This window comes from Harpegnathos saltator, unplaced genomic scaffold (assembly GCF_003227715.2).
Source record: "Harpegnathos saltator strain DR-91 unplaced genomic scaffold, Hsal_v8.6 scaffold9, whole genome shotgun sequence".
In the NCBI taxonomy this organism is placed as follows: Eukaryota; Metazoa; Arthropoda; class Insecta; order Hymenoptera; family Formicidae; genus Harpegnathos; species Harpegnathos saltator.
Window position 1 is genome coordinate 501247 of NW_020230717.1, and position 22364 is coordinate 523610.

The following is a 22364-nucleotide window of genomic DNA, read 5'->3' on the forward strand; positions in this document are numbered from 1 at the left end:
ACATCCACTTTCAGGTTCCGATGGTAAAATTTGCATGTGATGGGGAAATCCATGCTACATCCACTTTCTAGAAATTTCTCTGGTACGCTAACACCCATTCATAGTCAGGCCTTATATTTAAGGCTTCCATAAGGTTTATCTTTAGATGGTCTGTAGCCAATAAAATAATCCGTGCAACATCTAAAGATGGATGGCCTCAAATATAAGGCCTGATTATGAATACGGGTATTAATCCCGTAAGGCCAACAACAGTCTTTATAATATCTCGTTGGTGTCGGTATGCTCTCGGGTGTAGTTGTTCTTTATGTTTCATTTTCCGGCCACGATATTCCTAAGTGGGCGCTAGTGCACAGTGAGAATTCTCTGGTACGCTAAATCCCGTAAGACCAACAGTCTTTATAGTATCTCCTCGTCGATGCCTATGATAATAGTAGAAAGAGGCCTGAGATATGCTTTATCAGTTTTTCCTTCTGATAATAGGAATAATAATCACAAGAAACAATTAACACATTTCCCTCATCTTTGACAAATTGATTAAAAAATGTAAGATATTTATTTTCCGGCCACGGAAACATTGTTATTATTAAACATTGTTAAACAACTTGTTACATTTGAATCTATACAAGGATGATTCTGATGAATTCTTTTACAATTTTAGTTCCAGCGCACAGAAATCAATAATATTTTTGCATTTGAGCCAGTAAATTTCACAAGATATGAAACGAAATATGCGCGTTATTAAAATTCGTTGTAGCTTGTAATAACGTGTACCAGGAACGTTTGCTAGAAATAAATTTATTAATTACATTTAAATTAATACACATTTGTGTTCGCTAAATACATCATACATATTCATTATGTATATATAACGATAATTATCAAATAATATACAACAAAATGTACAAATTTCTTACTAACAAAGTACAATTTTTTATACAATTCTTAAATCCGATCAATTATTTTGCTAATACATAGCTTCAATCGTTTTCCTTATACATACGTTATCTTTGTACTTTACAACAAAATATACACAGAGTAAAATTACAAATTGAGTTACAAGAGAAGAGACGAAGTAACTTTATTCCGTATATAGCTACGCTTATAATTTACCGAGATTTATACGTGTATGTACAATATTCAGGTATATATCATAGATTTATTTATAGCACACGTTTCATCAAGGTTATAATTACACGAGTCAGTTTTTTAGAGAGTGACTATGATGCTACTCGCGAAACACCGTGCTCCTTCATAAATCTATGATATGCGCACATAAATCTACAAAAAACATTCTCATTAATATCGACAATGAAATGTCGGATAGTCTACCTGACCTGACCATCCTTACGAGTTCCACAAAAATCGATGTACTAGCACAAATAATTAATCAACGACGATCTTTCCAATTTAGATTTGATACGGAATATATTACAACGGTTTAACAAACATCGCACAAAGAAATATTCCAAGTTCACAAGTAACTCCACGAAAATTCAGCATAATCATTTCATTTTTATCCTCAATCACGCATTTTACACATTGTGTCGCATTTTTGATAACATAATGTGTTATTGTCCATGCGGCTCTCGGGAAGAAAAGTGTCTACAAAAGAAACATCTGAGGAATATATCGGAATACAACTCGCGATGAGATATCCAATAAGACGCATATCGAAAACGCTCTCTACGTGTACGTAAAAGAGTGAACGTAACGTTTAAATAACCTACGATTTCACCAAGTGTGTGCACTAATATTATTATAAAAAACGCCTTCTTCGTACAAATTCGTTAGCAGTTAAAGAACACTGTGATTACACGGCGAACAAAATCTACGTCTCTTTGAAAACGGTACGATATAAAAACAAAATAATACGCTATTATTATTATTATTCGTTCTATGATTATTTTAGTGTTCTTCGTTAATTATCTAACGTATTATAATAAGGCGTTTTCGATGTCTGGCTTTCCTCGCATGTAACAAAGGAAAGTGTCTTTCGAGTCTCTCGCGGGTGACGGATCCAACTATTACGACTAGCTCGACGATCTTAAAGGCACCTGCTTCTCTGTCGCTAATTTCTCATTAACTGAGCATGTAACGGTACATTGGATGCTGAGTAAAGCAAAGAGTATTGCGAAGAAAGAATGAAGGTCTAACAAGACAGGAAACATACTCGCAGATATTTTCGCATGAAATCATGGTGCTTATTCGGAATAAACTTCCGTATTTATATGTACACTTTATGTAAAATTCATTTTTCTTCATGTTTTGCTTTTCTTAAATAAAGAATGATCGAGACGCAGGTTCCCCGTCAGATCTCTCAGCAGGATGTTTAAACTTATCGCGTGTATTAAATCGCTACACTGAAACATACTTGTGTGTGTCTTACGAATTAAACAAACTTTAGTTAGCTAATTCATGCTACATTCGTAAATGATACAAACATGAACAGTTGAAGAGAATTCCGCCTCATGCTAAAAACATATCATTTAGTTTTACATCTGTACATACTTGTTCAAATAAATACACAATGAATATCATTATCACATTAATATATCGCGATCTCTTTCTATCGGTTTCTTGTCTTTATTCTTTTTTTTTCTTCATGTAATCGAAGATTACGGAATATCGTTATATTCTCATTTGCATGATACGATATTATATATACTTGTATCTCGTAGAAAATATCTCAAGCGTTATCATCAGCTTCCCAGAGTCAGGTAGAGCTTCGACACGATGTCTCGAAGCTGCCGGAAAAAAAAATGAAACTTCCGTTCTCTCTGCTACAGCTCATTATGTCAGTCGTAGTCGCGCAATATTATATTGCTAAATATGACGCTAAGAACATTAATGGTGTCTATCTTGCGCGATTACAAAGTTAACACTCGAGATTATTGACTCTCCTCTTCGCCCCTCAGCGATGTATGAAAGATTAAAATAAACAGACATCTACTCACACTATTCTGCTATCAATTTATCGACGGTAGAGGTATCACTTATTCTGGTACATTGTGCACAGACTTTTACCTTCCATATATATACGAAGCCGCGCATTTTATGTTTTCTATATATATATATATATATAAAAAAAATAAAAAAAAAGAAAGGAAGAAGTCTTTGTATAGACGCGGTCTGCCTATTAAATCCGTGGAAATATATTTCTAGGCCTCTCAAAAGCAAAATCCTCTTGGTTTAAATATAATGCTGGCCGAGCGTCAGCGTTGTCACGTTGTTGCTTCGCAGTGTATTTTCGTAGCTTCCTGTGTTCTCTCGTTAGTGTTATCTTCATCTAACTATCTCAGTGTTGCGCACTCGTGGGATACTCATGAACGTCAATTCTGTATTCCATATTCAGTCTACGAACGATGTTACGTTAATATCGTATTCTACGTATTGCAAGCGCATGCTGCAACGATATTTCGTATCACGTTGCTATGACATCATATCTGGCATCCACCAGAATTTCCTATAACGCTTTCGGCGTGCTCTCCCTTTTTTCCCCTCTCTCCCGTCTTCGACGGAATTTATGTCCATCATATGATTTGGTTCTACCCGACGATACTAAGTGTAACGTTGGATCGCGAATAAACAGTCTTCTAATTTGCCGAGCTTCTCTCGAAACCCGGCTCATGGCAGCGCTTAACTTTTCGAGTGTACATTGGTTTTCTGTGCCTTTTTCTTTCGTGCCGCCAGCATGTCGTAGAAGGGGTTGTGCGATATACTTTGTCTGAAAAATGTACAGGTACATTTCAAAGGTCATTTTTCCGTGATTTCACGCTATTCGAGTGCAGCCAAGCGTAAACGCAGACATACATTTTCTTTTCTTTTTTTTTTTTAAACTTACCGTACGCATTTGATCCACTCTTCCTTCTCCTCGTCGGTAGCTGCAGACATCCTGTACACGGTATGTTTTCCTGCAAAGGATCGCGGATGAACATCTGGTTGAGATATATCTTCTCACACACACACACACACACACACACACACACACACACACACACACACACACGATAAACTTGATCTCATCTCAATAATTGTGTTATTGTTGAATAATAACCAAACTTTAACAACTTCGACTTCAATCTGCTGTTGACTGTTATCGATCAGATTTCTTGAATTGTCTTACACATACCCTCAACGACTTTTCCCTCGCTGTCGGTCTTACACGCCTTTATGAACTCGGAACCGGCGGCGTACAACTCGAAGCAGTGCGGTTTGTGTCGGTCTTGAATCTCTCGAACCTGAATATTTTCTAGAGGAATGATGCCACGTGGTTCCTTGTCGGTTGTGTATTCAAAGTAGTACAAACAATTGTCGTTCAATATGAACCACCGTCTTTTCCAGCTCTTGTAACGTCCGCCTGCAACAAAATACGAGATGTATAGAATTAAGAGCCTATGGTTTCCGCCGAGATGTTATTTACCTGCTGTCTCCGTCAGGGCAGCAGAGGGACAAAGTAATACAATATAAGAATAAGCGTTCTGCCAACGATAAACGTGACAAAAATCGAGAAATATCATGCGAGATGTGCCGCGTTTCATTCAACCTTGCTCTCGTCTCGGGCTACTTTGCGAAATCAAACAAATACACGGAGGATTCCGAACTCTAGTGACGCGTAACGCGAGCTAATTTTGTGTCTTCCTAATCACCCTGCATGCGCATGAGAACGTGAAAACAAGTACTACTCGAAAAAAATGCACTAAGTGGAGAGAAACTAAAAATCGTCAGGAGACATTGTAGTCGATCTACAACATGTGCATACGAATGCGAGCAGACATTACCTTGCTTCCACAGCCAACCTTCTTTGTCGGGATTGAAAAAAGTGTGCATCAAGTCGTTTCCGTCGTCCTCGGGTATTTTGAAGGGCTCGGTTTTTATACTTTCATATAGGCTCTGAAAATAAACGACGACAAATTGACAGCATTCTGCGCGTTTCGAGTGACACGTATTTCCGAGATACTAAAAAAAATATATGTACATGTATATAAAAAGAAAGAGAGAGAAAGAGAGAGAGAGAGAAAGAGAGAGAAACACATACGTACAGACACATTTATACGAAATATTGCAAAACAGAGTAGTATAACACACACAAAATAGTAAATAATACAAAATATACAGAAACTCAAAGGACATTCAGAAATGTTTTGTTGTGTGGGAGAGCTCGAGAAAAATCAATTGATACATATATATTGGCGACACCAGTCACCGCAGTTACGCGTCGGGAGAGTATACACATTCTCACGTGAGCGTATTTTGTACGTAAAAATATTATGGGCGGAAAAAATCGCTGCCAATTTTTGCGTAGAGGCAAATTGAACCAAGGATCACTTTATACTCTCCCGATTGTATAACGTACATACACACGATACGAACGTTCGATCGTGCTGCGTATGTTGTTACATATTGTACACATAAATCAGTACTTTGTACTTTGAACTTTCGACCGAGAAGCAAGAGAATGTGCGTCTTGATGTCTCTCTATCGCACAAAGCACACCTACCACAAGCAGTTCTCGCGGCAGGTCTCCGCCGTTATTAATCCCCCGATTCATCGAAATAAACTGCTCCACGCTGGGTTTATCCTTGACGCTCGGATTATGCAACGACGTATTCAGCATAATGATGGCGAAGCTCAGCACGTAGCAGGTGTCCGTATTGGTAAAGATATTTGGATTTAGCTGGCAGTACCTTTGAGCGAAACACTCCATCATACGATCGATCTTTTGCGCTTCGCCGGGTAGCCGAAACGACCAGAGAAACTGACGTAGGGCTTGCACCAATATGAGATCCGTGAAGTCGTGCAACTCGACGAACGCCCTGAGCACACGCTCGTTGAAGTCGTGTCGCTCGCCGAGGTAATCGCCGATCGCGGTTTTGTTCAGGCCCTCGCCCTTGTAGAGAAACTGAGCAACATCCTCCGGCGTCGGTGCCAACAGGTTGTGCTCTATCAGGTACTCGATGCCTTTCTTAGGATCCATATTGAACTTCTTGCGACCGATAGACGTCTGCTTGGCCTTGTTGGACGGCTTCGTCTCGTCGGCCGTGAGTCCGCCGCCCTCCATCGCCTCCATCTCTGCCACGACCTCGCCCAGCTCATCTTTGAGTTGCTGGAAACGAAATTGCACATGGTGAGTCAGCCATCCACGTCTTCGATCTCGCCCCTTAGTACAGAAGTCTTTTTCAACTCGATATCTCTTTTGGGAGGAAACTTTATTATCAGTTTATACGAAACGAGACTGCTTCTGCTGATAAGGGGGAAAAAACGGGAAATTTTCGATAAGGATTTCCAAGTTAATAGAGAAGTAGCCGGCCAACGGTGGAAACCAACGATTTGGAGCGACGTGTGCAACACGACGGTAAAGGTCTCATGCACACACGGTGTGCAACGGCAGCTTCCTGCTTCGTGATACCCGCTTGAATACCGGTCGACACGTCCGCCTATTTCCCACCATGCATCTCAGTTCAACGTACATTCCTCGAATGCCAGCAATCAGGGTCGTATCTCTTTCGGTTTCGCGACGACGCACTCGCGGGCTACGTGCGACCTTAAGTGTTCATTTTTCGAGAGAGAAAAGAAACACTTTGAGAGACCAAAAACCATGTTTCTCTCTTTTTTTTTTTTTATTCAGAAGGATTAACGTGATCGAGCCAACGTACGATCGTTTCAATGACAAAATCTACCTCTCCTGCTACGTCCGAAGGTACGGGAGAGAACGGTTTTAATTTCCGGAAGTTTCCCCCTCGTCTGATCGTGTCGATCGAGATAGACATCGCGTGTCTCCCTTCTTTTAATTTCAAGAGATTCACCCGGCAGATATTAACGCCTTGCCATCATAACGCGACGCAACTGCGGTGCGTCGTGTCGCGCCGCAGAGTCGAGTCGAGTCGCGAAAAATCGATGAATGCACGCAAACGACACGATGCGCCTATTTGCAACATTCCGACTATTCATGGTGGAAGTGGCCTAGAAAACTGGCACGGCCACAGTATTATCGCGAAAACACTCGTCGAATTAGTCAGCGTTTGTCGAATGTCGAGCTTTTCGAGCTTAAGTTTTTTGCAAACGAGCAGAGAGAGAGAGAGAGAGAGAGAGAGAGAGAGAGAGAGAGAGAGAGAGAGAGAGAGAGAGAGAGAGAGAGAGAGAGAGAAGAGGGGGAAGACAATGAAGATTTTAAAGCACTAAACTGAATTTGCATTAGGGCGTCGTCGCATGTCCATTCGCAAAACAGGGGAAGGAAGGCTTGACCGGAAGTGGTCACACGTTGTTGTGTTCTTCCCTGATGGGCCTCGTTAACGGGTTACCGCGATAACAGCAAGGACAATAACTTAGTCGCCGCTCGGCCCTGAACGGTATTGTCTGTTAGGTAGAAGCATTTCTTTTGTATTTATCGCCGCACATCCGGTCCCACGACAGGAAGGCTGCTGACGATGCGTGAAAAACCGGTACGCCTTGTGAACCTAGAAATTACGGCTCGCTGAATGAGAGCCGCGTTCGCCGCGGCCGAGAAACTTTCTTTCGAGTCCTCGGCTTTTGTGCACGCACGCACGTGTGTGTGTGTGTGTGTGTGTGTATCGCGTACACTCGGAATCCGAATTCCTTCGGACTCGCTCTGTGTGTCTCTGCGGTCGACACGAAAATCTTGGGCGATCCAAGACGACAACGACGGCGACGAACTCGAACGCGGCGGAGTGAATGTCTGCACAGTTATATTTCTACACATCGAAAAGGTGCACGGCGGCGTTTAGAATTGCTAATTATCGCATTGTCACTAGCGAGGCGAGATATGGGCGAGGGAATTATACGAGTTCCTGCTGAAGCTCCCAATTGAGTCACCGCGGTTGTTATTCCCTGTGTAAGTCATTGCATAAAAATGCGAGTCGCGTCTGCATTGCAGAGTATCGCGCCGGAGTCGTGAGAAGATGAAAAGTAATCGAAAGCAGACGGTATAATATGCACATACACACACACACACACACACATACAAGAGACACCTACACATCGCGGTAAAAACCTTTCTCGTCGCACGAGACAATCGATTTCTCCCGCGCAGGGATCACATAGAGCACGCCGGCGACCACTGTAACTCTGTGCTCCACATTAACGATAAAACGCTATCAACGGTATCGTAACGTAATCATAGTCGGAGCGTCGTCCGTCGCCCACCGTCGTCCGCGGACGATGCCATGCATTTCACCTCGCGTCAGCGTCGCCGGGAAAACAACATCAACACATTGACGCTAGTATGAGGTCAAGCAGCGGCCGGTGGCGCTGAAATGTCACCGTGTTTCTCGTGAATTCATGCATAAAATGTACAACTGATGGTTGTACAACGAGTTGTCAAATCAACAGCTGACAGCGAGCCGACGAACACGCTTTTCATTCATATTCCTTTCTTTACTTTTCTTATCTTCGGTGACTCAGAATTTGTCAGCGGTCAACGTGATATGATACGAATGACATTAAGGGACATTAGGGGACAATAATGTCAATAATGTCCTTGATATGTTCACCTTCCAATCAGCGAGTCGTCTTAATACACCAATTAACTATAGCTATTTTTCCGCGGGACTCGCGGGAAAGAGAAGAAAGAGCTACAATGTCGGGGCATGCTGGCACGGAACGGGGGGAGGGGGATGGGGGAGATTCTTTTCGCATGCCAGCCGACTTAACTCCTGTTCCTTCTTCAGCAGTCGGTCGCGTTTAACGTAGCGCAATCACGGCGAGGTATCCTGTTGCGAGGTGGGCCAAGATCCAGCGCTGAAGGAATCTTGATCACGATCCGCGCCGTGCGAGCGGTCTTCATTAGCCGTGCGACAGCGAAGAAGAAAACGACGACGGCGACGACGATGACGGCGGCGGAGGAGGAAGAGGAGGAGGAGAGATAAGGCAGCACGAGCGCGCGACAAAGAACGGGAACGATAACGATTATGTGGAACGCATGTTCGTGCGAGCGTAATTAGCCCTCGAGACAACGCGCGACCTAATGAAGCGCTAAATCATCACACGCCCGCGCCCGGTTGCTTCGCGTTCGACTTTTATGACGCGGGTCACTTGCGAAACCAGCGCGCGGATGAAAAGGCGGCCGCGGGGCGTCTCATCGAGGAACTTTTGCTCTTCTCGTGGCCGGCCGATTATGTTAATGCGCTTGACAGACAGTCGGCGGAACGAAATCGCGTTCGCCGCAGATCACCGCTGTTCGAAAGGTCGAAAGCGCAGCGAGGAATTATGCGCCGCGAAGCTTGCGGTTCCAATCACGGCTCGTGTAATATTCGCGTCGGCAGATCTGTTTCGAACTGACAAATAACCCTCTCCGACGTTTCGTCGCGTCTCATTGTAAGCGCAAAACGTGAGCGTTCGCTCGCGTTTGGGGATGGGTGCAAATAGAAAAGAGAACATTCTTCTCTCTCTCTCTCTCTCTCTCTCTCTCTCTCTCTCTCTCTCTCTCTCTCTCGTTGCGTAAACGCGAAATAATACGGAGATTCCCGTGCGCGAAGATCCGATTACGATCTGCGCCGTTGGACATCGAGTTCAATTTTAACGGCAAATGCGGCAAAACGAATTATCCGCCGATGCATCGTATCGGCCGGCGACGAGTGGCTAAGGTTTCGTGCCCGCGCGAAGAAAAACGAACGTAAAATATCGTGTCACGGAAATCGCTGCCTTTTGCGCGCGACGGCAACACGCAAACGCGCCCTCGGCTTTTTAAAATTTTTCATCTCCGCGACGTATCCTTCTTGCTCCTACCTTGCCCGCGATAACGGCGCCTGCTGATGAAATATTACGCGCTCGCTTCGAGTGGACCCCGATTATTTTTTTCGCGTCTAAGACGAGGAGAGGAGGAGAGACCGCCGACATGGGTTCCTCGCGCACGGAGAGACTTTGTGAAGTTTCTCGAGTTTAAAGAAACGGAAAGAGGCAAGGGAGAAAAAGGTACTTGAAAAAAAAAAAAATGCACAACCCTCTGTTCCGGCTATCGCCCCCTCTCTCTCCCCGCGATAAAGTAATCCGGCGTCTCGCGAGCGGAGTTCAGAGGCCGGACGATAATCCGCCAGTTCTTTTCACGGACCGATATATGTTTAATGAAAATACCGGCGTTCGCGATACAACGGCCGATCTAATCTTGTTATTTCGGTCGGCCGGTCGCGCGATCGATAATTCAGATCAATTATAATCGTAAATCGCGAGATCAAAGAATTTTGTCGACCGACTAGGGGAGCCCGCTGGCGCGGGTGGGTGTGAGTTGTAATTGGAGGGTAGCCAAACGTGCTCTAACGCTACCGCGGATACCCCTCCGCCCCTCTGGAGGGTCGGAGAAAACCGAGCCGGCGGCTTTGGCCGTTACCCAAGAGTTATGAATTCGCGGAAGAAAAAGAGACGCGGCAGCAAGAAAACGCGCGAGCGCGTACAAGTGCCCCGGCGACGATGAGTTTTGCATTACTCCGATATGTAGTCGGACGACGACTCGACGAGCTCTTGCGGGCTTTCGCGGCTTCCATCGCGCGGCAACGGCGGTGTCTACCTCATTCTCCTCTTCCTAATTACATCGTGAGAAAAACCGGCGAGGTAATTCACGAAAAGAAAAAGAACGAACGCGCGATCACACGCTGCACTCGAGCAAGTGTTGCTCTCTTGCTTCGACCATTTCCCACAGATTTACATAGAATTTATTCGAGATGCATTCCGAATCTCCTAATAGGTTTCATACTTCAATCAAGGGTACTATAAAAAAAATAAAAAAAAAGTTGAATAAAATTCACTTCGCTTTCTACGGTGTAATTTTGGTAACATTCTTGAAAGGAGAATAAATTTTTCTCTCTTCTGGACACACGACAATGAGCTCTCTTCTACAAAATTTCCGCGACCAGTACATCTGAGGATTATTTTCAAGAGAAAATATTCCTTGCTCGAGATAACAATCAAGGAAGGAAAACAGCGACCGCTCGTTTTTTTTAGCACTAGAGAACGATATTTTTCCCGTGCCGGAAGGAAGGTGATGTGGCGTGGAAACGCGATCGTGAAGATTTCGCGAGTGAGACTCGCGATCGCGAATGCACAAGCGACGATAATAACTCCTCCGACACGATTGCGAATGAATCAGACTAGGACGTAAGCGAGGAGACGCGAGCTGCCGTTTAGTCATTAATTCAACAATGCACACCGATCGTCGGCGGCCTAGCTGCCGTGTTGTTGGTGCGGCATTAGGTAGCAGATAGCGAGTATCCGGTTGCTTGGTTCGCGAATGACGACTCGCGCGTCACTCACACACACACACACATCACACACGACATGCACACACACACACACACGCGCGTGCGCGCGCGCACGCAAGCACACACAGCAAACTTCGGTAACTTCTTCGGCTTCTCTCGGGCTGTTTGTTCTCCGAGTCTCCTACGAAATAACGATGATATGCGCGTTTATCAGCAAACACGGCTATTTACCGCGTTCCACGTGTGCGTCGAATGCTACAGCTCTGTGTATCATCGAGCGCGCTCGTGATGAACGCCGAAGAAGAGCAGGCTCGACGATGCGCCGCTGGCTGCTCTCTCGACTCTTCCCGCCGCGCGCTTTTCGACCCGCGTAATCCATTTTACTTGTTTACGCCCCGACTCTTTCTCTCTCTCTCTCTCTCTTTCCTCCTCCTTTTTTCCGCCGTGCTTTTCCTTTTCTCCCCTTCTTAATGGCACGCTCACCGGGGTATATGGGTCGAGTCGGTCAAATTCACCGTTCATCGCGCGCGCGGCAATTATATTTATCTCCCTTGAGCGTGCAAAAGGCGCGTAGCGCCGCGCGAAAGACGCCGCAGGTGGAGGCAGCCGGCTATTTAAACGTACTCTCGTGGCACGTACGCGACGCCCATCGATCTATTTTCGCCCTTAAACCGCCGGCGTCGTCGGCGTAACGCGCGTTATTCGTGTCATCGGGAATCCGAACGATTCGACCCGCCACTGACCCGGCTAATCTCTTTTGCGGCGCGGGGTAAGTGACACGAATCCCGCCGACGCCGACGCCGCGGCGGTGCCTTCTTCTCGTCGACGATGTAACCGAATTAATTGCCGCGAGACAGCTATTAATCCACGCTGCGCGATTTCGTGATAAATCGCGTTATCAAGCGGCGCGCGCGCGCGCATACACGTGCGAACTTTGCGCGCGGCAACGAATTCTTGGTGTCGACACGACACGAATCGCGAATGCGAATAAACCGCGCTCCGGGAATGCGAACGAGAGAGAGAGACGGTCCCGCGCGCGCGGTTCCTTCTATAAATAAGTCTCCCTGACTTACAATCTTCAATTCATGACGTCATTCCGCGACGTCGCCGAGTGTTACTACCTTGCTTGCTCTCGGACAGGACGAGAGCGGGTCCGCGGCTTTTTTCCCCTACCCTGGGACGTGCTGCTCGACACACTTCCGCGGACCGTCGTAATCGTAATCGTCGGATGCTCACGGGGAAGAGACACACCGCGGCGGGTTGATTGATAACGACGGCGACGCGGCGGCGTCAACGAGCGCGATTCATCGTCTGCGTCACACACGCTCGGCGTACACACACCGATGATCTCGCGTGCGATTCACACCGCTGGCAGTCGGCAATCAGCATCTATTTTGCATTTGATTCTTGACCCTGGAAAGCAGCCGCGGGGAAAGGAGTCGCGAGACGTTGCCGAAGGCGAGAGATGGAAGCGCGCTCGCGTTCGCGCGCGCGCGAGTCGTGATGAAACCTCAAGTTTAGCGACACTTACGAGCCTCATGTATAATTAATAAACGACTCTCCGTGTCTTTTGACGTGCGCTGATGAAACCCGATCTGATCGAACGTTAACTATCGATTAGCTTCTTGCCGCGCGTCATCCTCGTCCATAAATCTTTGATTTTTAATGACGGCGAGGACGACGCGATGCCGCCGCCGCCTCCTCCGATAAATTTCTCTTTCCACCGTGTCTCATTCGCGATTGATTCTACGAAAGAGATATAGAGAGAACGAGAGAGAAAGAGAAAGAGAGAGAGAGAGAGAGAGAGAGAGAGAAAGAAACCCGTCATGTAACGGACACGTGAACGCGTACAACGTCCCGACAGACCCGAGCATACCGTCAGATACGGAACAACGTTTTGAGCGAGCACGCAACGCGCGGTTAAGCACCGAACAACATCTAGAAATAAAACCGACCAGTTGGCACGAATCGTCGTCGACGTCGTCGTCTGGGAGCATCGCGATACTTTTAAACATCGCTCGCTCACGGGCTCGATTTCAACGTTCGCCGCAGGGCGTGTAGCAGCAGCGGTAGATGACACGGGATCTTTTCATTCTGTTCAATCTCCCGAATCTCCTCTATCGCGAGAAGCTGAATCGAAGGATTCAGGCCCGCGCGCAGGATCGCGCGCGTCGACTGACGGACGACTGACTAACCGTGGACGACAAATCGCTGAGGTCCCAGGCGCTCTTGGCCTGCTGCTTCTGGTGGTTCTTCTTCTTCTTGCCGGGCCTTCGCAGGCTGGAAAACCATCCGGCCGCGACGGCGACGGCCTTCATGTCTCGACGTCCTTCCACCTGGATGTCGGCCGCACCACCTGCACCCCGCACATCGTCCAGAGCGTCTACCGACCGGCCGGTGAAGATCATTCTCGTCTTTAACGAACACGAGCGCGCGGCCACTTTTTCTCCCTTCTTCGGCTCCAGCCCTCACAACCGCCGTCACACCTCTCTCTCTCTCACTTCCTCGCACTGGCCGCGCTGAGGCAACACGAGCAACACACACCTCGCGGCGCTCCACGTTCGCTGGAATCGCCCTCGCGACCGGGCGACATCGTCCGCGCCGACAAAATAACCGGAACGACGGTGCAAAGGTCGAGCGCGCACCGCGACGACAACAAACGCCGGTCACAGGAAGTGCAACGACCCTTGGCGAGCACCTTCGCCGCACCACGTCTCTCACGTTTCGCCTCTTGTAAGAAGACGCTTCTTTCCTGCCTGTCTGCTCTTCTTCTTCTCCGGGAGAATAAAGAACCCCTCTTCCCGTGTAAGGTAACACGTGGTGGATTCTCGCAAGACCGCGAGTCCGCGGGAAGAAAGAGACTCGAGTAGGCGAGAGCTCGCGCGGAGATCAGCACTTAGTGAATTCTTCAGTCAGGCGCTCTACGCCGTCGGTCGAAGGCAGGTAGAAGAATGCGGCAGCAGGGGCAGGCGATGCTGGTAGCATTCCCGCGGCGATTAGAGCCAACAGAGAGCCGGAGGGAACCACAAACAACACGAGAGCGCACCACCATCCACGGCGACGCGGCGCGCGCGTTTAAACCTAAAGTCGTTACGCGATCGCGAGCAACTGCGGGACTCCGCTCGTTCGCTTCGGTGGCGGCCAACGGCGGCGCGCGCCACTGGCGCCCCGCGCGGCCGCGATTTGTACTACTCGCGCGCATGAATATTCGGCGATCCCCCTGTGAAAACGCACGCATGTACACGCTTTTCCGAGCAGCGCGCCGACGACGAAGGGCCGATACCATCCCGGCGAGGATTATTGGCGACGTCGTCTGAACACGCAAATCTGCTCAAACGACGCCGCCAGGCCGCCGGTTGTAACGGTCGATTCTCGTCGAGTTCTTCTCGGCCCGCGAAAGGACGAGTCCCGCGCGCGTTCTCTCTCTCTCTCTCTCTCCCTCTCTCACGAGCCGACCGTGGCGTTTCCTTCTTTTTTTATCGGCGGGCTTTTTGTTTTTCGTTCAGGTTGACGCGACTCAAAGATCGTCGCTCGCACCTGCCCGCTGCACGTGCAAGGTGACCAGCGAGGATCGCGACTGCGTTCATGGCCAGCTGCGTGTAAGTCTAGTCCGGTGCGCGGACGACGAGTTTCGTCGCGTGATCGAAGCTCGCAAGAGCGAACCTTCGCCTCGAAAAATCCGCACGATCCGTGATCGATTGACACGCGCGCGTCCCGTGTGTCCTTGTTTTTATCGCTCCCTTACCGCGGAGCGAAACATTCCGCCCTGCGATCGATTCGACCCGCAGGCGTCTCTCTCTTTCGCCTGCCCCCTCGGCCGAGTCTCGTGCCGCCGCGCCGGTCCCTTTGTGTCCATTTCGCTGATTAATCGTATCAGACGATCGATCAATCAGACGGACACACTCTTTCTCCGCGGCTACGCGCGAGGTTATTGTAGCGAGTCGCGCTACTCTCTCTAAATCTCTTGCAGTGAAATCTCTGTGGAAACGAGTGAAAATGCGCTGAACACGTCGGTGAGGATACCGCACAGCGCTCGGTATCGCGAGAGCGAAACGTTTCACGCGGGCTTAGAGAGAGAAAGAGAGAGAGAGAGAGAAAGAGAGAGAGAGCGAGAGCGAGAGCGGATGCTGACTCTCTACGGGTGAATATTTCAATGAACCGGAGTGAATTCGCTCCTGCGCGACACGCCGGGGACACGTCGGATTCACTCTTCAATTTCGAGCGAAAATATTCACTCGACCATTCAAACGGCGAGGAGAGGATCCGCCGCGCCGCATGAATGAAGCCACTTGAGAATCTCCGGCTGACTCGGCCGGGCGCCTTTTGCTTTTCGTGTGAAATTTCACTCAGGGTTATTTATATATTACGAGATACAGCCGTGTGCAAACAGTACACGACGCATCGATCGTATCAGCGAGGACTATCAGGAAGCCCACCGGCGATACGGAGAGCACGCAACAACGCTACGCTATTCGATACGCGTTTGCTGATACGACACGAATTTTATCAGTTAACGATAAGTAAGTTACAACACGTGGGGGCGATCAACGTCGCTGATAATAGTCGATAATAGTCGCAGTGGTCGTTTGACGATTAACGCGCATAATGAGCGCCGCGCGCGGATGACGTTGCTCATTGATGTTGTACTACGAAGTGGATGCGTCAGCTATTGGTCAACTGCGACGACGACTACTTCCTCCTTCGACGGGAAGCCGTTCATGCCGAAGACGATTTATCGCGTATGTACGTCGCGTTGTTGCAACACCCGCGCCGCCGCCTCCTCGCTTATAGTCGTCCACCTAATCGTCCATCTCTCTCTATATCGACCATCTAATGTACAAGTCGATCGAACGAATTCCGAGTAAACATCACGTTTTACGTAACGTCTCTCTCGCCTCTTTACCCTTCCTTTTTAATCGCCGGCAAGGTTTCGCCTACATATTACGAGGCTCGTATTTTTAGCAACTCTGTTTACGCCTCAGGTTGGTTCGAGCTTTTTTGCTGAATGTTAATATACCGCCGTATGCGCGCGCGCGCGCGTGTGTGTGTGTGTGTATGTGTGTAGATATTACAGAAAATAATTTACGATAAACTAAATGCTAAAACAGCGACGATCATTCGATCGGCGCTTTTCCTCTCTGGGGAGTCCTTTATAGAGACAAGAATAGAAATTTGGAGACCAGTTTTCTTTCTGTACGATCGCGGCTCACGTCGCGGACTTTTGACGGACGCAAAAGCGATCGATCAAGGCCGGGGAGAAGTCGAGAGAGGGAGAGGACGCTAATCGTCCTGAGGATCCGCTGGCATGCTTCTCATCGTGATTTTCACGCTTATTATTATCAGCAGCAGCGGTAATGCGCGGCTTTCTACGCGATTCACGGCCGCTCACGGTCGCGAGCGCGACGTGAGAAGAGTTGAACGAAAGTTGGGACAACAAGGCGAGCGAGTGAAATCCTAGAAACACACAAGCAGCCGGCGTGATTAAACGGAAGATCAAGAGCCGCCGAGGCCGCGTTGAGTTGACAACGATGAACTTGTCGTGCGTAGGTAGGTAGGTAGGTAGGTACGTTGCCTCTCGAAACGGTCTGGACACTTTCTTCGCCGCGTAGCCGACGAAAGGCTCGATGAAAGAGTTCAACTTCTGGGGGGTTAATAAAGAGGCAAGTTCCGCCGCGAGTTCAAGCCACCGGTTACTTCGATTCCGGGAATTCTTCAGAAACAAGTTCTCTCGACGGACACTAGCCTAGGGTTGCCAAACCAAAAGTTAAAATTACACCGGACATTTCTTCTTTGCTGACAAACCCAAACCGGACTAAACCGGACAGAAGTAATAATCATAACGTTACATTAAATACAAAATATGACAAGAATTTATTTACAATACTTCAATTTCCAAACAATTTTATAAACAAGATTTGATTGAATAAAATAATAAACTATTATTTTTTCAATATATATGGAATGATGGATCGGTGGATCATCTACTAGATGGTTTTTCGTGGCGCTCGATCGTTTGTAGGCGCTTGAAACGGAGAAACGTTGATCTGAACTCTCATTCCATTGATTGGATATAACTTAAAAACCGAACATATAACGTCCGATTTGACTCATTAACCGGACACTGGACAAGACTTCCGAAAACCTGACAGTCCGGGTCAAAACCGGACAGTTGGCAACTTTACACTAGCCACGTGTCCATCAGAAACGAGAAAAAGAAAAGCGGCTGAAGTCGCCTCGGAAGTCAGCCATGACGCTTTTTCCAATTTTTCTCGTTTTCTGAGGTTACGACTGTGGCAACCGCTGCCCACGACCTTGCGTGCGCAGGGAAGAAGCCGAAGAGACGGTACTCTCAGTACTGTAAATATTGACCCTTCTCATGGCATTCTTATCTCTGACGGATAAGTCCGCAGCGAAGGTACTTACGCTTTTCCCGAGTCTTCCGACGACAGACCGGACCGTTTCTTCATGTACTTCGCCACTTCGGCTTCTGTCGCAGCGCTTTGGCGCAATTACAGCGTGAACAGCGATCGCTCTCTTCACCTTCTTCGGGGAAAAACGTGAGCAGGTCGTTGCGCAAACGGAAAGTCGTGAGCGATTTCGCAGATTCCGTGGAACGCCGCGGTAATCGACGTTTCGACGATCGGCCGGTGACGCGGTTAATTAATTGCATCTAATTAGACGCGCGGCGCAAATGGAGGAGCGATGAAACGAGAAGCACGCATGACGCGACGAGAATCGCGTCTGCCCGCCGCGTGTCCTTCATCGTCCCCGGTCTCCGGTTTCGAGCTTCTTGCTCCTGCGGCGGTCGACACGCGCCGGTACGCATCAACCGACCTTCCTTCGGCGTCGTGCGAATTTATTTACCCGACGATTCGCACTGCTATCGATGATACACGAGTTACCTTCCCACGGCGTTTCTTTCGTACGCCCGTGTACGTCAGGCAAGCCAGCAGACGCGACCAGCGTGTCCCGGATGACTTGCTGTCGTTCGACTTGGCTGCTAAGCGCGTTGACTCCCGCCGCGTCCTGGACATTGCAAGCCGGCGAGTTCAAAGTCAGATCGACGAGCCCGATGCCTCGCGACTCGCACACTGGACTCCTCTCATCTTCTCGTCCTCTCGTGTTTACGGCCAAGTGTGTACGCGACGGGCACGTTGGCCGCACTATCGTGCGTCTGTTACCCATCTCGTCTGGATTGATCCTGGACGTAACGCAGCAAGGATACGCGAAGAGCGCGTTATTCGAACAGACAGGTCCGAGTGTCCCGGAGAAAGGTCCTCGACGAGGTCATTCGGCGACCTTTCTCCCTCTCCCTCTCCCTCTAGTAACATTCGCCCAGTCAAAAGTATCTTCCGCGAGGTGAGCGCGACAAATAAGGACCATTGCGCGCAAAATGACACGCATATGCACAGCGTAAGATCGTCTCGGCCAATCTGTGCCTGGGGGAAATATTATAATCACTAAATAATATACTAAAATATAATTACAAATATTAATTACACTCTGCAAATCAATGTAACAACGTTTTTCTGGACGCTCATCGATCGAGGCGATTTTATTCTTCTTGCATACGCGGTCCGAGTCGTCTCATTTGTGCACGATGGTCCCAAGCGACAGGACGATTTTCGGAGAGTCCTTTGGCGACCTTTCCCGCGGTCGAGATATTTCTCTCGCGCGGCTGCTCGTGCATTCATCTCGCGTTAAACGGACATGCGAGCCTCGCGCGATGAGTAAGCGGCGGGTTATTATCGGGCACTACGGAAACGGCCTTATCGCTGAGAACATCCTGGAATTTTTCTGGCCGCCTGCACGCCTGCACTCTTACACGTCCGACGCGTTGCGTGTCCTCGCAGTGGGCGCCGCTCGCTCGCTCGCTCGCGAGCACGTATCTCCTGCGCGGTAAGGACGCTGCGCCGTCCTTATCCTTGTATTATCCGTCCTTGCGCGATAGATATTTTCTTCTTTTCGGGAGAGATACGTAGTCCGACGTTGTTTTTACAGCCGCCGATAACCGAAGTACGTCATGCCCCGTCGACGTGGAGGAATAACGGCGCGCGCGACCTAACGCGATTCGTCGCTCCTTCAAGCGCCAGGGATGTCCCAAACGCGACGAGATAACGAAGGAGCTTCGGGAGCTTCCTCGCGGCAGTCGCGTTGACGGACGTGCGTAATATCGCTCTTCTCGTCCTCAGTCCCGGTCATTGCGGACGCCGGTGAACCATTCTCTCGATCGCGCAGGAAGAAGCGGAAGAGTACGTGACGCGTGCAGGAGAACGCGTTTGTTTGACGGGCGAAATTAGGCCACCGACGTCTCGGACGATGAGCGTCCGAGCTATAACGCCCGTTATGGGCGAGATGACATCCGCGTGTATCTCGCCCGTCGAAGAAGCCCCCATCATCGAGCTCGAGACGCGCGCTCGCTCGGCGAAACTCGCCGTGTGAAAAATCAGACAGTACGCTCGGACGTCGCCCGCGATGGGAAAGTGCACCGGTAAAACGGCTTCGCTTCCGTCCGACGCTACATCGATGCGCGACGTCGAAGGCGACGATGTCACGCCGTACACGTTAGTCATTTCGCGTAGAAATTCCAGATGAGTGACGTCACGAGTCGTCGCTAGTTCCCGATGAAACTTTCCCCGCCGCGCGCGCGCGCGCGCGGGGCTCGTCGTTTCCTATTAAATGCGGATCACCGAGCGCGACGAAAGAGAGCGCTCGCGGTATCTCCCCCCCCCTCTCTCTCTCTCTCTCTCTCTCGTCTTGCTCGGTATTACGCAAATGACGGCGATCGACAACATCGCCGCCGATCCGACTGGCTCGTGGAACGGCGCGGCGCGGCGAGCGGGCGAGATGAGAAAACCTCTTACGAGATAAGCGTATACTCACTTGTATCTCGAGCAGCAACTCGGTTTTCTTCCGCCTTATGTCTATCAGGATCTTTTGTTGCTCGGGAGTCAGTTCTGCAAGCGTGCAAACAATCGTTCGATTAGAAAAACACAGTCGACTCGCAGCGGAATGCACATTGTGCCTCGCTCGCTTGTCTAGTGAGCATCGAGAGAGAGAGAGAGAGAGAGAGAGAGAGAGAGAGAGAGAGAGAGAAAGGGAGAGAGAGAGAGAGAGAAAGAGAGAGAGAGAGAACGTCTCTCTTCTCTTTCGAATAATTGCTCGAGCAACGGACGATTAAGCACGCGTCGTCGGGATAACGCGTCCCCGTTGTTAAGCCGAACGAAGGCCTCGTTAGCAGCAATTTACCGAAAGGTCTAAAAATAGAGCTTTCGAATTAAGGCTACGTGTGAGCCGCGGGGACGACGTTCGCCGCGCGTTAATCCGCGATTGTCGCGATCTCGCGGCCCTTCGATCAGCCCTGATTTCCGTCCGATTACGGCCGGATACGGCTCCAATAAAAAAAAGTATTCTTCGTGTGTCGAATGAAGATCGGAGCTTTTCATGTATTCAAACGCGTCGCGCGTCGCGATATATCGTATGGCTTCTGAAATCGTAGTTCACGTAGGCTGTGTTGGGTTAGGTTACGTTCGGGTTAAGGTTGAGTTACGTAAACGCGAGTACGCGCGTACACTTCTTTTTCTCCTCTCCTCTCGGGGTGGGTGGATCGGACTCGCTCGCCTCGAGCGAGGGATTTAGGTTAGGCTCGGCCGCAACACGCCGCAACAACGGAACGAAACAATTAAGACCGTCGAGACGCGTGACGGGCTATAACGGGCTCGATATCCGCGCGTCGTGCGCGGCCACGCTTCATTGATGATCGATGAGCCTTTTTCATGCAAGATCCGTCGCGTGTTATCTGCGTGTTCGGCTTACTCCCCGGGAATCCCGAGTATTCGCGCGATGACTAATGCTCATCGTACTTTCTGCGAATCCCGTTGGAACCGCTAGGTGGGAAGAACTCCGAAGGTCCAGCCCGGGAATACGACGTCGCGCGATCGACCGAGCACGGCGACGAAGTAACCGCGACGCGGCATCGATATCCTCCGGAGTTCCGCCTCGGCGGATCCAGGACGTTCCCCGTTTTGTTTACTACGCGTACGCCGTCGTCGTACGTGCGTACACGCGACACGTCCCCGCGCGTCCTACACAGATGCACCACACGGGCGCGTTGGGAGCATGCGCTTTACCGGGAAGGAAGACTCCTCGAAGCTTCGTCCGAGAAGTGGCGTTACGCTGGCTGTGAACGGCGCTGATACCGCGGTATCTCTCACCTGTCGTGCCGAATTCGACCTGATGAGCACCGGGATTCACTCCTACGCCGCCCAGACCGCCGAGATCCTGCCACATCTCCGAGTAATAGCACTTTCCGGGCTCACGCGCGCACAGAATCACCCACCTTCACTCGAGCGGCTCCATTTTCACTGAGACGAGATTCCCCGAGGCGCCAGCGCCATCTCACCTGCGGCTGCGCCAAACGGTCGGCCCGCTGCACACACATCGTCGTCCTCGCGTTAACAACGTCCGCCGATACCGCCGGACGATTTGGCGCTTTTTCAGGCCGATGCTCTCGATTTCTGGACGGCGCCGCAACACGTCCGAGAGGCGACCTGAGGTTGCGAGGATGATTTTATAAGACTAGCTTGCGACGCGACGTGAGAGCGATTGCGTCTTGACCTGCGACGTTTCGCGAGTATTTCGAAGCGAACATATTATTGACGTCTTATCTCGCTTCCGAGACAAGCTGCGTCGTACCTTTCGACGAGCGACGTTGCTGTTTGTTATTCGCGCGCGAATCCGTGCGACGAGTAGCGGTGCATACGAAAAAGAAAAATAAACGTCGCGCGGAAAAAATGACGCGATATTACGGAGGAATGAATAACACGATATTTGTACCTTGTCCAAATTTCCTTAAAATCTGCTCTGTTGGATGCTTGGACTTTTGACAGCGCTATGATTCAAACGGCAGGGGAAGCGGACTATTAATCTTCGATAAGAAGCGAGCGTTAACCTAGCTAGGTATTTTTGATCTTTTTTCTAAAGAGCAGATATCTGTCCGTTTACAACTTGAAGATAACGAACCTCTTACGCGTCCGGTCGCATTATGTGGGAATAAAAAGGACATCTGAGCCAATGTTTAACCACGTCCTCGACCTGCCGGTAGCAACAATGGCGCGGCTCTTTGAAATTGTGCTTTGAAATAACAAGCAATCGGCT

The 22364-nt window shown here is 49.2% G+C and overlaps 1 protein-coding gene across 3 annotated transcripts; it reads right to left on the bottom strand.

Moving 5' to 3' along the window:
• Window positions 1-2399: 2399 nt before the first annotated feature.
• step (cytohesin steppke) lies at window positions 2400-21602 on the bottom strand. 3 transcript variants are annotated; one of them, XM_019841551.2, is made up of 7 exons: window positions 21422-21602; window positions 20091-20164; window positions 5498-6103; window positions 4779-4890; window positions 4130-4360; window positions 3842-3911; window positions 2400-3724 (listed from the first exon to the last, which is right to left on the bottom strand). In XM_019841551.2, the coding sequence occupies exons 1-7, from the start codon at window positions 21495-21497 to the stop codon at window positions 3637-3639; spliced, it is 1257 nt and encodes a 418-aa protein (XP_019697110.1). In that variant the 5' UTR covers window positions 21498-21602; the 3' UTR covers window positions 2400-3636. The 3 variants fall into 3 exon arrangements, with proteins under 3 accessions (XP_019697110.1, XP_011139709.1, XP_019697109.1); XM_011141407.3 differs by lacking the exons at window positions 20091-20164; window positions 21422-21602 and adding an exon at window positions 13403-14319 and having other exon boundaries at window positions 4130-4357; XM_019841550.2 differs by lacking the exons at window positions 20091-20164; window positions 21422-21602 and adding an exon at window positions 13403-14319.
• Window positions 21603-22364: the final 762 nt, after the last annotated feature.